The following is a 14,691-nucleotide window of genomic DNA, read 5'->3' on the forward strand; positions in this document are numbered from 1 at the left end:
AACAACAACAACAACACCACATTAGAGGAGAACCTTCTTAGCAAACTGAATTTAACCAAACCATTGCCATTGGGTTTGACTCACAACGACCTTCCATTAGCGTGTACGAGGCTGATGGTCTATCTTTTCTCGCACAAAGTGGCTGGTGGGGTCGAATTGCTGACTTTTAGGTTAACAGCCCAATACCTAATACACTAAACCAGCTATTTCTCTGCTGAGTATTCTCCAAGGAAATCAGAACTGAGACACAAGCAGAAATTTGTACATCAACATTTATAGCCGCATTATTCACCATCACAGGACATGAAACAGCCCAAATGTCCACCCACAACCTAATGGATTGAGAAATTGTGGCATATTCACACAATGGAACACTGCACAACACTCGGGAGCAATGATTTTAAAGATTACTACATAACTTGGGAGAGACTGGAGAACATTATGCTGAGGAAACTAACTCCATCTCACTTGGACAAATACTGCGTAAGACCATTACTGTAAAAATAGATGGATAACTAGGAAAATGTGCATGGGAGTCCAAGGGAGGAAGAGGTGGGAGCAGAGGGGTGAGGATGTGTAGGGGGGAATCACAATGTCTTATTACTTGGGGGGTGGAGGGAGCAGGTAAAAGAAACGGGAAAGATCCAGCAGGGACCTGAAAGGATGGGGTTATGGTGAGCATAATTCAATGGAACTAATTTTATAAAACAAATGTATGAGAATAATTGTATGAAACATAAAGTCAATGAAGGAAAGTGAAATAAAAAAAAACATAATTGATTCAAGAAGAAAACTACATGTGTTTACTGTAACTTGAAAAGAGTAAAGTTAAACAGGAATCTCGGTGGCCCAGTGGTTAAAGTACTCAGTTGCTAACAAAACCCCACCTATCAGTCAGTGGGAAAAGATGTGACAAAGCTGTTTCTGTAAAGATTTACAGCCCTGGGAATGCCATGAGATAGTTCTACACTGTTCTATAGGGTAGTTATGAGTTGGAACCAACCTGAAAGCAGTGGGTTTATTTCGTGTTTTTCAAAGTTAAACAGATTAAACAGCTTAGCTGCCTCATTTGTAACAGATGTAGCTGATCCCAAGCAGCTACACCAAGGCTTCTATCTCACTGCTGTGATCTTAACACCAAAAAAAGAGATGCCGTAAAACAAGGGATTTCAGCAAACTGGCCTCACTGAAGTATAAACTCTTATCTTACCTGACATATAATGAAATGGGCACGACTGTGTTGAGAATAATAATATATGACCAGAAGGTTAGAAAGCCTGAGAACAAAGCATTCTTCTTTCCTTCATTCCAAAAGAGGAAAGTTCTGAAATTCTCCCCAACTTGATGCTCCCAGATTGAATTTCCTATTGCAAGAATAATTCCCAGGCACACCAGAAACCCAAAAATCTGAAACAAAATGAGAAGTCTGGTTAAGGTTAACGTGAACCCAAAACAAATCATATCACTGTGATCTAATTACATTTCTAACTCTAAGAAATGATCATTAGGAAAGCAAATTTATGCAAAGCTCTTTTTACTTACTGTCAGTCAGATGAGTAAAACTTAGTATGTCTCTATCAGGAGCTTACTCAGCTGAATGTTTCATATACAACTTATTTCATTCACCCAGGGATTCTCAGAGAAAAGCAGTAATTATCCATCCACAACTTATAGTTAAATCAAGGCAACATAAAATGGAGTCAGAGACATTAAGAAGCAAGTAATTTGTGATCGGTTTAATCTTTTTTATCAAAAAGTTTGTAGTTTAAACTACTGTCTTTGAGTTGTAGTGTTAAGAAAGAGTACTGGATATCCCATGGACTTGTCAAGAAAACAAACAAGATTGTCCTGGAGAAAATGTGGCCAGGATGCTTCTTGGAGGCAAGGATGGTGAAATTCCATCTCACATACTTCAGGAATATTATAAAGAGGGGTCAGTTCTTGGAGAAGAGTACCATGCGTGAAAAGGTAGAGGGTCCATGTAAGAGAGGAAGATGTTGAACAAGTATCTAACTCAGAGCATCTCTAGCAATAGGCTCACATGTGTCAGGGACAGAGAGATTGGCACCAGATAGGGTAGGGTTCAGAGCTGTTGTTCATAGGATCACTGCATCACAGTGGATTGGACAGCACATATACAACAACAATGGCTCTGCAAAAGGAAGGCCTGGCCAACTGTTTTCAAAAAAGATGTCAGGCAAGAAAACCCCATGGAGAAGTTCTCCTCCATAACACAAGGGATCATAAGGAGCTGACATCCAAACCAACAGCAGCTAACAGAAACACAAAGAAACTGCAAAATTCATCTATGGTCACACAGCTAATTATTTTAGGTCCTCAACTGGTTATAAAGATATATATATAAGCATTTGGTAAAATGCAATAAAACATTATTCATTCACATTTAGGAGCTCAAGTTGAAAGCGAGCATAGTGCTTTCAAAGGTGTCTTGTGGGAATAATTAATAATGTGATCACTCAAGTCATTAAAACAAAAAGAAACAAGTATCAACGATTCGAGAGCTATCAGACTGAGTCTCTTGGTTACAGATGTGGGTACACTACCTGTACTTGAGGCCAACAAGGAGAAGCATTGGTGAAAATACATCATAGGACATACGCTTTCCTTTTGAAATGAAACTAAGTAAGTAAAAGTGAAAAAGTGGGAAGCAACTAAAAATTGTCAGCAAAGTCGAAGTCATCTTAGAGTTAGGAGACACTGCAGGGTCAGTCCCTTGTGAATTCAAAACCCTAAGCTGAGGAAAGGAGGCCATAATAACTCAGAGAACATGGTAAGGAATTGAGGCCAAGTGTCACCAGCGTTCATGTTCTTAAAGTTATTCAGCTGAATTGATTTATACTGTTAACCAGCTAAGAGAAAAGAGGATACAATGACACAGGTACAGATTTTCTAAGACTTCAGGAACTCACAATTCAGCTTTTCTATAATATACAGTAAATTGCGAAAAAGGAAGAGCGTACATGGTCAGGCCTGAGTTCAGGCTGTTGCCATGAGACTTTTGTTCTGCTAAGTGTCATACTGCAAGGACAGTACGTAAGGACCAGTGTAAGGACAGAAGACAGCAATGCATTCTCCTAATTAATTTTTTCTTCAAGCAAGCAAGAATTCAGAAATTCTAGCACTGATTTCTAGTTAATCTCTCACATTCAATATAAGCACATAAGAAGACAAGATTGTGGGGAAACCATATTTTTAACTATAGCAGAAAACTACATATTGGAGAAAACTTGAGTAGTGAATCATAGACATCTTAGTGTACAGAAATCTAGAATGTACCTGTGACACCGTATCTTCTTTTCTCTTAATTGGTTGACCCTGTAAGTCGATTGAACTGAATAGCTTTAAGAACATTAAAACTGGTGAGATTTGACATCAATCCATTACCCTCAAATTAACAACTCTGACCTTATAGGACAGAGTTTCCAAGATTATAAACCTTTGTGGAAGCAGATGGCCATGGCCATGTCTTTCTCCTGAGGAGCATCTGATGTGTTCAAATCACTCAACAGCTGAGCTGTTAACCACCGACTCCCATACTCCCTTTACTTGATACTCTGTTTCTGAATTCTCAAATGATCATTTTCTCTTGTAATGTGAGAAGCAGGAATTTTCCTCTGAGGTAGACAGTTATATAATCTCCATGCAGTCACAGAAATAGTGTTAGGGCCATTGGAATTGGGGCTTATAGAAGGGAGACACAGGGTCTATATGGTCATATCCCTCTAGTCCCACAGGCCCTGCCTCAAAGGAAGAACATGGCTGGGAGAATACAGATGCTCCTAGGTCTAAGATCTTTACTGAGAATAAAACACAGGCTGGTCAACATTTTGTGTCAAAAAAAATGTTCTTTTTCCTTCCTTCATTAATCAGAGTCCAACTATTACACCTCAGTCAAGCAAAGAGGTGGCAGGGGGGAGGGGGTAGAATTAGTTCATTTCTTTTTAAGTGTGAGTCTGTGATGTGGTAAGTGAGGAAATGTTTCCATTACAGTCATATTTCAAAGTCATTGTCCTCAAACTTGACACCTACTTCAGGAGCCAAATAAATATTAACAAAAAGTCAGAGAATAATCAAGTTAGTAGTATGATGTTGCACAAGATTAACAAAAGATTGGAATGCAGGGGACTATTTTTGGTCAATGGATAGGAGAAGAAGTCGTAGGCATGAGATAATTGTGGGCTAAGAAGGTTTACAAGCTTCCATAAAGAAGAGGGCTGTGGCCTGAACCTTAATGACCTAAAGCTAGACAAGACACATCAATTTCAGAACCTAGTGTAACGTGAAAACATATGGCCCCATATTGGTAAAAAATTAGGAGTTTCTAGATAGTAAGAGAGTAAGAGTAAGCCACAGACCCTTAAGCTAAGCATGGACTATGCAGCCATAAAGCCAGCCTTGTTCATCATCCACATAGGTTGTTGTTCATTGCCTTCAAGTTGAGCACTACTCATAGTGACCCTATGAACAAAAGACCTGAAACCTGTCTACAACTACTGCCATTTATACAAGTTCATCATAGAGTTTCCAGAGGCATGTTGTTTTGGAAGTGGATGCCACTCCTGCTTCTGAATCCACTTAAAAACTGAGCAGATAGAAGACAATGCAACAACCAACCACTTAAAAACTATGTTTTGTGTTTCAAAGTCCAATTCTAGCAATATGAAGAATTTGTGGGACCATAACACCAATCCATCTCACATGAGAAACTTTACCAAGCTTGAGGAATCATCATAATATAGAAAAGTAGAAGCAATATGCCTGAAGCTTAAATGCCAAACACCGCAAATACAAACTTAAGGAGAACAAAATTTCCAAGAGAATTCCTAGCAAAATGTAAGATAGATAGATAGATGATAGATAGATAGATAGATAGATAGATCGATAGATAGATAGATAGATAGATAAAACCACTACTAGGGATGATTAGAGTGACTTACCCAGAGTACTAGGGTGTTCATCAGTCTATCAATGCTTGTTCTTTTAAATTTACTCTTGCCACTATTCTGCATTAGTTTAGTGTCAGGTCCTGTCCAAAAAAGAAACAAGAGAGAGAGAGAGACAAAAAGCGAATAAAAAAATTGTAATAATTAGATGATACATCATTATCATTATTCTCAATCATATCTAATTTTCAAAAATAGAAAAGAATACATTCTTCAAAATAATTTCACTTTTAATAAGAGCAAGGGCCATTATTAAGTTGGATATGACTCTCCTCTAGTGACTTAACTCTGGAATCCTCCAAGGATTTATTCAGGCAAAATTTGTAACTAAAAGGTTTAAGAAACGTTGTAATTCTTTGAAAATCTTTGCATTAGTATTAAGAATGTCATCTTCTCATTTGAAGCAATTAAGAAGAGTAAAAATAAAGCCTAATTCACAAGAGTGGAAAAAAACCCATCCTACCATTTAGAACATTCATGTCAACGATGGAAAAAGAACAAATCGAACTTGGACTCCATTTCTCAAAACAGGTTTCAGAATAATACAGGATATTTATTAGCAAGAAATTGAAACGGTATTAGATACTGAATATCGGTACAAGACAGTTTAATAAGATCGCTGCTTAATAAAGGCCCTTGCTGTTCCTATCATATGCAAGGGGCCCTGGTGATGCAATAGCAAGGCGCTCAGATGCTAACCGAAAGGTCCACCTTGAAAGCACCCAGAAGCTGCATGGGAAAAGATCTAAAAACCTACAACTGGAAAAGTGACAACATAGAAAACGCTATGAGGCAGTTCTTTTCTGTTACATGGAGTCTATAAGAGAATAAACTTGAGAGCAACAGCAGCAAATCATATATACCCTCTTTGTAGAGCCAAGAAGTGTCTTAAACCTTGTGTTCATTATTTCGTGGAAACACAATAGGTTATCTCATGAGACAGTTAATAATTCTTTGTTCAAAGACTTTTAAGAATATTATTAACCGCTTTAGAAGTTATGTATTGGGAAATTAACAAAGACAAATATTAGAACGTGCGAAGAAAATTCCTATGGACTGAGGCAATGCTTCACAGGAGCAATTAGATCTTTACTGTAACAGAGTTCTCCAGTGTCCCAGCTCCACACTGTCTTCCCATGATTATTAATCAAGATAGCCATTTAAAACAGGATTAAAGGGAAAGTGAAAGAAACAAGAATTAAATGCCCATCTGAAAGTCAAAACAGAGTGGGAACATTCTTAAAAGATTTATGTGTACTTAAAAGACAAACTGAAGTAAAGCTTGGGGTCTCATAAAAATTCGCTTGAGTTGGAAATTGTACCCCAGTGCCCTATTCCCAGCCATTTTCTGTGCAAAGGAGAACACCCACATTTTCTCAGAATTATTTATTAAAATCATATGGACATAAAAGTCGGGAAATATTTCTTTTACAGTAAAGATCACAAAGTGCAAATAAAGCTTATGAAGTGCTTAGAAGTTGCAACATTGACAGACTAGTTTTTTATGGTGGCCGATTGGATAGGCAGTTGAGTTGCCAACTCAAAGGCAGGCAGTTCTAATCCACTAATTGCTCCATAGGAGAAAGGTGGGCAATCTCCTCTCATGCAGTTTACAACCTCTGAAAACACATTGAAGCATCAGCTATGAGTCAGTTCGGACTCAACAGCAGCTTTGTCATTGAAAAAAAATCTATTGAGCACAGAAACATACTAATAATGTAATTTAAGGATTTTAAGGGACTTATTTAAATATACCCACAGATATTAAATGTTGTTTGATGCCTCGAGTCAACCATGACTCATAGTGACCCTGTGAAGGACAGATTAGAGCCTTGTCCTATTCGGCACCAACATCATTATCTCCTCTTCCCCTCAAAGTCAAAGTTCTTTAAGGACTTTTCTATGTTCATATGTCAATCATTACTCAAAGAAGATTCTAAATAAATCACTTATCCAAAATAGATGTTGTGTTACCATCAATATACTAAATGCTTTCCCAACTGTTCAACAGCCTTTGACACTGTAGATTATTCCAACTTTTCAAAACACACTCTTACTTATCATCTATATTACAATGTTTTTTTTCTTTTTCTTCTTACCTCATCAGTTGATCTTTCTCTATCTTCCGTGATGCTCAAGTTCCTCTCCTGGCACTAATAAATACTAGAATTCCTTAAGAAGTAGACCTTGGACACCTTTCTTCTACTCAATCCACCTTCCTGAGGCAATCTCATCCAAGACCACAGCTTCAATCATCATCGATAGGCCAAATTTACATCTCTAGTTCAGATTGCATATCTAAGCTCAAAATTCGTGCACTTGAAGTCATATGTTTACTTGCCTTAGTAATATCCCCCTCTGCATCTCTGTAAGACCACCAAGTTCATCTCATGATTGTCCTCCAGGGTTCTTTATCTCAGCACCACTGTCTGTCTCATTCTAAGGGCTCTGAAAAAGCTAGAAGCCAGATTTTCATCTCTCTTACATTACCTTAAAAATGTTATCAATTCACCTTTCTAATTACTTTCAGAATTTTCTCTAGCCATCTCCTTGAAGTTCATCACAATCCAAAGTACCATAACTTCTCAATGAGAATACATACAATATAAGTCTCCTAACTTGGTTTCCCTGCATCCTCTCTGCCCTCTACCTTGATCAATAGTTTTCCTTCTCACTCAGCTCAATCATGTGCTCTTTTGAGGGCCTGTTCTGTCTATTCACAAACATTGCAAACATGGTACAAAGACTGAACATCTCAAATTTAATAAAATATACATTCCACTTGTTTATAAACTTTATAAAGTTGCAATGGCTTCCCAATATCTTTAAGACTAAAATTCAGGATAAATATCAGAAGGCATTGCATGGTCCAGTCTTTGCCCACACCTTCAGTCACATGGCCATCTCTCCCTTCCACGTTTTCCATGTCTCATGCTGACCTTCTTAAGTTTTATGTCTTCACTATCTTCACTCCTGCCACAAGGCCTTTTCACATAAGATACCTTATGGCTGGTTTCCCTATACTTCTAACTCAGTTCACACTTCCTCATTCTTCAACTTTTGACTCAAGCTTTCTAAAGATTTGAATAAAAAACCAAATCAATTGTCCTCGAGTCAGTTGTGACTCATTGTGACCCTGTAGAACAGAGTAGAATGTTCCACAGGATCTCCAAGGCTATGAATCTTTATGGAATCAAATTGCCTCATCTTTCTCTAGTGGACTACCTGGTGAGTTTGAACCTCTGGCCTTTTAGTAAGCAGCCAAATGCTTACCAAACCAGGGCTCTTTTCATGAGAAAGACCTTCTCTAAAACCCAAGTCTACATCCGTTTCCTCCACTTTATGCTACAGGAGTTCATACACTGCAGTGCATTTATCTGGGTTTACAATTATACATTCATTATAGAATCTATTCGGGACTAATGTCTTGAATGTTCCTTACCAGACTACTTTTGCTCACATCACATTCTTTTTTTGTAATTTTCATACAATCATTCCCACACATTGTATTTTATAAAATTAATTCCCATTGGACTGTGCCCACCATTACCCAATCTTTTCAAGTCCCTATTGGATTTTTCCCATTTCCTTTACCTGCTCCTTCTACCCACCAAATTGTGCAAACCTGTGATATCCCCCCTACTTATCCTAACCCTTCTTTCACGCTTTCCCTCATAGACCCCTATACATATTTTGCTAGGTATCCTTCTATTTTTTTACAACAATGGTCTTATGCATTACATGTCCTTATGAGACTTAGTTCACTCAGCATAAATCACATCACATTCTTGATCACCAATAAGTATCCTAGTGCCTGACCCACGTATCAGTAAATATTTGTTTAGAAAATTAACTTCTCAAGCATCTACTAGGTTTCAGGCAATACTGTATATATGCTTTACATTTATGACCACCATAGGTGGCCTCGCACAGCAAGCTATGCTAGGCAAACAAGATCATATAAATGCAAGCAAATTTTAGTACTACAGCCCTTTCCTTGGATGAGGAACTTACATCCCTGTGATAATGGAGCAAACCAGAAGGAAAATGGCCATCAGAGTATCTTCAAGAAATCTCCTAACATTAAGTGGGGGAGTAAAGAGAGGTTTGTATGTAAGTCTGTCTTTTTTCCCCAAAAAAACAATGGAAAGAAGAAAATGCATCGTTCTTGGATTATTTCTCAGACTAAAGAATAAAAGCATCTGATGAGAGAGTCACTAAGCTCCATCCACCTCCAGATACATATTCTGCCTCATTTCTAGGGATTTCCAAAGCCTTCACAATGGCAGTGCCCTAAGGAGCAAAAGCCTCACTAACACCCACAGCTGAGAGTATTTAGGAGAAATTGGGAGGCCTTTTCTAGGTTTGGAACACTTTTGAGCCTTTAATGAAAATTTTGTTGTTGCTGAAGAAAATCTGTTAAGAAAAACATTCCAATTTTGATTGCACATATAGTCAGCAGGCCCAAAACACATCTTAATTTGGTGCCACAATAAACAAGATTTTAAAAATCAAGGACTGGCAGCAGAAGCCCTGAGCATAATCTGAGCAGCTGTGCAAAATGGTGCTACTGTAAGCTTCCTTAGCAGAAGTATGCCACCTTGGGCCCATGGAAATTAGAGATAAGAAGCAGGACAGGGCAGGCACACAGAGTTCAAGGTACCTCCCTGCCCTTCTCCCCAACTCCACCATACACAGTCTCTCCAAGACTGCTCTCTTGTTCACAAACAGTAGAAGAAGCTGCCGAGTATAAACAGAAATGATTGCAAGATCTCCCTGAAGACTTATCCAAAAGGGCTGCTTGTCCTTTTGCAAACTACGTAATTAAGAGCAAAGATAGGGGGTTCCTTTCATACTCTCTAAAGGAAGATTAACTAATACATAAAATGACAAGAATGATGTGGATGGAGTTAACAGATTAATGTAGAAGCTGTCACTATCTAACAACCCACCACTTAAATGAGGTCCAAACATCTGTAAGCATAAACTCATGACGTCAGTGGTTCCTCATACAGGGGGCCACCCAGAGTCTTTTCAGAGAAATGATGTCTTTCTCTGGTTCCCTACATTCTTTAGTCAACTCCAGAGCTGGACTTGCTCCAGAATAAAAGCTCTGTGTTCATCCCAGCATGGAGGCTATGTTGACGACTACCCCAGGAAGGGTTCACACAGACAACCAACCCTGCACAAATGAGCTATACCTGCAAAAATAACCATTCCAAAGCACCAACTGGTGTTTCTCAGGACGCAGCCTCTCAGAATTATCTTCTCGTTGTTGAGAGAGTACTTGCTGTCTTTCCAAGAGAGGATGCCGGTGAATTTATCTAATTTGTTGTTCGGTGCCTCGCAGACAACAATCCCTGTAAGATAAGAAACAAGTCTTGCTGTGACTCAACTAGATCTCTCTTTACAAGCCCACAGTACCATTTTACCATCCACTGCCCCAAAGCCTTTCCCCTCTTCACAATAGTGATCCATAGACACAATCGTGCTCAGCAAAAAAGTTAGAAATCTATCAAGTATTGTGCAACAGCTTTCTGCATTGTTCACATAAGAATAAAGGCCACAAGAGCAATGGGGTTAGTTTGCTTGGAAGGTTTATCCTTTAAAAAAAAATCACTTATCTTTACTTCTAGTTTGTAATAAGGAGCTCTGGTGGCTAAGTGGTAAGGAGTTGCACTGCCAAGCTAAACATACAGGTGGTTCAAATCCACCAGTAGCTCCTTGGAAGAAAGATGGGTAATCTCTTCCTGTGTGGTTTACTGCCTCTGAAACTTGGTGGAGGGTCAACTATAATTCAGTTCCAACTCAACAGTACAGAACAACAAGAAGTTTTTAATAAATGATCTTTGGAAAGGGATTGTTTTGTTCTGCCCACGAAATGCCCCTCAAAGGATATCCAATCATCACACATATGGAAATTTAAGAGCATTTATTACATTCCCCATGTGAAGACTTTCTCCCTCAGTAGGAAGGTGTCTAGGGAAAAAGCCCCGAGTGCCCCTGCACAATCGTTTTTAAGGCTTTCCTGGGTGTTACTGTCGGGGCGGGTTGCATGGTTGGTGGGCCGGGGGATCAGTCATGTGGGTCGGCTTTTGATGGGCTGGCTACTTTGCCCATCTTTACTTTTTATGTCATGTAGACACTAGTTAATTCTTTACTTTGCAAGGACAGATAAGACTCTACCAGGAGCATTTGTGTTTCCCTTAAGCTAAGAATTTTTATGGCCCGCTTCTGTTTCTGGTATTAATGGGGGTTTATATAAAAAATAGGGTTTATGCTGTCCCTTCAGTTTCTAACTCCATTTTTTTAACTGAAAATGAACTTCCTGATGATATACTTTCAGTTTTTCAACCAAATTAATTTGGTCTTTCTAGATATGTAGTCATCATATCTGAGGTCCTACTATATTCCACCCCAGAGACATGCCTGCCTCGTTTGCCACATGTGCCTGAGAATGCGTGTGATTCCTTTCAGCTGCTCTATGTTCCTTATCTTGATTAGATTCAGCATTCTGGGACTCTCAGAGGCACTATGTAACTTGCCCTAAACTAGGCAGGAGATGTTTCTAGTTCTTTTCAAATTCCAAGCCCATTCCAAACCCAGGGCATGCCATTTCAAATCAATGAGTCAATTCGTTCCATTATTTCAGTAAACAAATATGCATTGAGAGTGAAGGTTCCTGAGACAGAAAACGAAACCAGAAATAATCTTTCAAGTACTCAGTTACAAAATATGACTATTTGATAAAAATACATTTCCATTGCAAATGTTCTGGGGTTAAATGTATAAAAGAGTTGGGATGAGGATAAAGATAAAGAAGACAGAAGTGAGGGACAGAAGTGGAATCAAAGGAGAGAGGGAGGCCGGGAGGGAACAAGAGAGGATGAGGGGAAGGGTGGTTATAGGGAGATCCCATCAGTACTTAAGCCAGAGGTGAGATTTGTATTTCCTCTTAATGACAATAGAAGGAGAGGAAGACCCTCAACCAAGTGGATTGATACAGTAATGGCAGCAACGGGCTCAAGTGTGTCAGAAATAGTGAGGAAGAGCCAGGATAGAACAGGCTTCAGATCTGTTATTCATAGTGTTGCTATGAGTTATACTTAACAGCATCTAATAACAAAAAAAAAAAAAACCAAAAAAACAAACAAACAAAAAAAGAAATAGTAAAACTCTTATCTCCTTAAAAGTCAAAAGGACACATTGGCAAATGAAAGTGGCATTTGGGAAAGAAATCAGAACATCTTTTGCATTGAATGAAGGGGAAGAAAACTCATTCTGGAGATAAAATCTGTGTTACACTCATTCCATCTACTTTCCAGGTTGCCTTCTGAACTGAAATTGGTTCTTTACAAAGATTCCCTTCCTCCTTGTTATGGTATGCTTCCCCTTTAAAAACTCTTGGACCTAAGTGACAGCAGCCAGTTTTCACATGGCCCAGTCACACAGCTGGCCAAACAGATTAAATTCCTGGATTAAGAATGACTGATGGACAACTACAATTTTTCCTTTAATATAAATCTGTCATTGAATATACTCTATATCAATAAATTCTTCCTCACAATCACCTTCATTTGCTGCACAGGCATCCTTCTAAATCATTGAAAAGATCCTTAGCCTTTTTTTGCACTAAACTTCCATCACTGTCGAGTCCAAACCAACTCACAGCTGACCCTCTAGCAGGCTTTCAAATTCTGTAAATCACAAAAGAAGAGAGTCTCCATCTTTCTTACATAGAGCTGCTGGTGGATTCGAACCACTAGAAAGATGCTGCCTTGGATTTGACCATGCAACTCCCTATGGACTAGGCTATGAGATTCTAAATAAGACATGTTATTGTTGTTGTTATGTGCCGTCGAGTTGCTTGCGACTCATAGCAACCCTATGAACAACAGCCCTAAACCCTGCTCTGTCCTGTGCCAATCGCACTGCCTCTGACACACCCATCCCGATTACCCCAGTCACTGAATCAATCCACCTTCCTGCGCCATCCGTCCACCCTCCCAAGCATGTCCCTCTCCAAGGACCGGTCCTTACAACATGTCCAAAGTATGTTACATTAAGCCTCAGAATCCTTGCCTCCAAGGAGCCACCTGGTTTAACCCTCTCCAGGATGAATCTGTTTGTTTTCCTAGCAGTCCATGGTACCTTCAATACTCTTCTCCAGCACCACAGCTCAACGGCATCAATTCTTCTATCCTCCCTAGACATATGTACCTGTTTCAATTGACCTACAAATTGGACTTAAAGATACACTTCAAAATGAAACTTGTTTGTAGCCCAAGTTTTACTAACATAAAAAAAAAAATCAAAGCAATAAAGCCTTAAGGTTCATGGGAGATACAAAGCCTACAAATGCCTTTTCAACCTCCATCTCCCTTTCCACACTTTAATAAAAGACTCTACTTGGACATTCCCTGTAATACTCCCAGATATCACTGTTAAAATAAAGAACGAAGACATAAAGGTTCTGATGAGGCTAAATAACTTAAAATGGACCTCTGGTAGTCCAGCGTGTAGGATGTTGCACTGCTGGCCCAAAGGCCAGTGGAGATTTGAAACCACTTTTAGCTCTAAGTAAGAAAGATGAGCAATCTCCATGTCTGTGATGATCAGCCTTGGAAATCCAATGGCGTCTCAGCTATGAGTCTATTCTGATTTGATGGCAATGAGTTTGAAATAATCTGTGCAGAGTCATTGTATTACACTAAGGGAAATGGTTGAATTGAGTCTCCCCAGGAAAACCTACATAAGATAGTGAAGATGATAGCAACCCTTAAAGTTGTTCCAATTCTTGACCCAGGGCTTAATTTCTCAGACTTCAAATTTGGCTATTAAGAATTTTTCCCCCCTCTGGGCAAAAACAACAAGACACACAGTTCCTGCCAGTAGGAATATAAAAAACAGGCTCACTTGATCATTTTTATTGTCACAAGCAAAGACTGACATGTAGGCAAATACAGCCTTGAACATGTTGGCTCGCTCCTCCCTGGCCCCAAGGCTCATCCACTCTGGCCTGGCATCAAGGGTGTGGTTCTAGACAGGAACAGGCAGAAAGGCCAGGAGGTTCTGCCTCAGTTACTGAAGGCCAAGCCCCAATTCAGCCTTTATTGAAAAAAATCAAAGGAATGTCCCAGAAACAAATACTAAACATAGTACCCAGTCAAAACAAAATGGCCGGAACAAAGCCAAACTCTGTATTTCTCATCCTAAGTGCTCAGCTTCTCCTATGTAGTCTTGTTAGCATCAGACACAAATTCCTCAAGTTTCTGTCTCTGCCAAAAACAGGTGGACAGCTTGCTTTGCAGGAGCCACTGCATTCATCTCCATAGTCCCACACCCCAACAGAGTGTCTCCATCATTATTATCTTAATAAATGCCTATTGGTGGTGGTGGTTGTTAGGTCGTGTCAACTTGAATAATGACGTTATGAATAACAGATCTGAACTTTGCCCTAAGCTGCATTATCATCATGATCTCTGATATGCTCAAGTCTACTGTTGCAGGCATTGAATAGAAATTTTTCGAGTGGTTTCAAGAAAGTGGCTGGGAGCAGAGAAGGGTTTAAAAGCAGATAGATCTAAAATGAATGGAAGGCGAATATATTTCCATGGTAATAAGAATATATGCAATTGTTGTTGTTGTTATGTGCCGTCGAGTCGTTTCCGACTCATAGCGACCCTATGCACAACAGCCCTAAACCCTGCTCTATCCTGCGCCAACC

General features: G+C 39.2%; 1 protein-coding gene across 1 annotated transcript in view; it reads right to left on the reverse strand.

Annotated features, from left to right (window-relative positions):
- ATP8B4 (ATPase, class I, type 8B, member 4) overlaps positions 1–14,691 on the reverse strand; it is a 229,142-nt gene that overhangs the window by 115,457 nt on the left and 98,994 nt on the right. Inside the window, exons 8-10 of the mRNA XM_006895328.1 lie at positions 10,166–10,324; positions 4,959–5,047; positions 1,211–1,407 (exon numbers count right to left, since the gene is read on the reverse strand). Coding sequence (XP_006895390.1) covers positions 1,211–1,407; positions 4,959–5,047; positions 10,166–10,324 — 445 coding nt within the window. The remainder of the gene's footprint in view (positions 1–1,210; positions 1,408–4,958; positions 5,048–10,165; positions 10,325–14,691) is intronic.

Source organism: Elephantulus edwardii, unplaced genomic scaffold (genome assembly GCF_000299155.1).
Source record: "Elephantulus edwardii isolate Elephantulus edwardi_28Jun2011 unplaced genomic scaffold, EleEdw1.0 scaffold00164, whole genome shotgun sequence".
Taxonomy (NCBI): domain Eukaryota; kingdom Metazoa; phylum Chordata; class Mammalia; order Macroscelidea; family Macroscelididae; genus Elephantulus; species Elephantulus edwardii.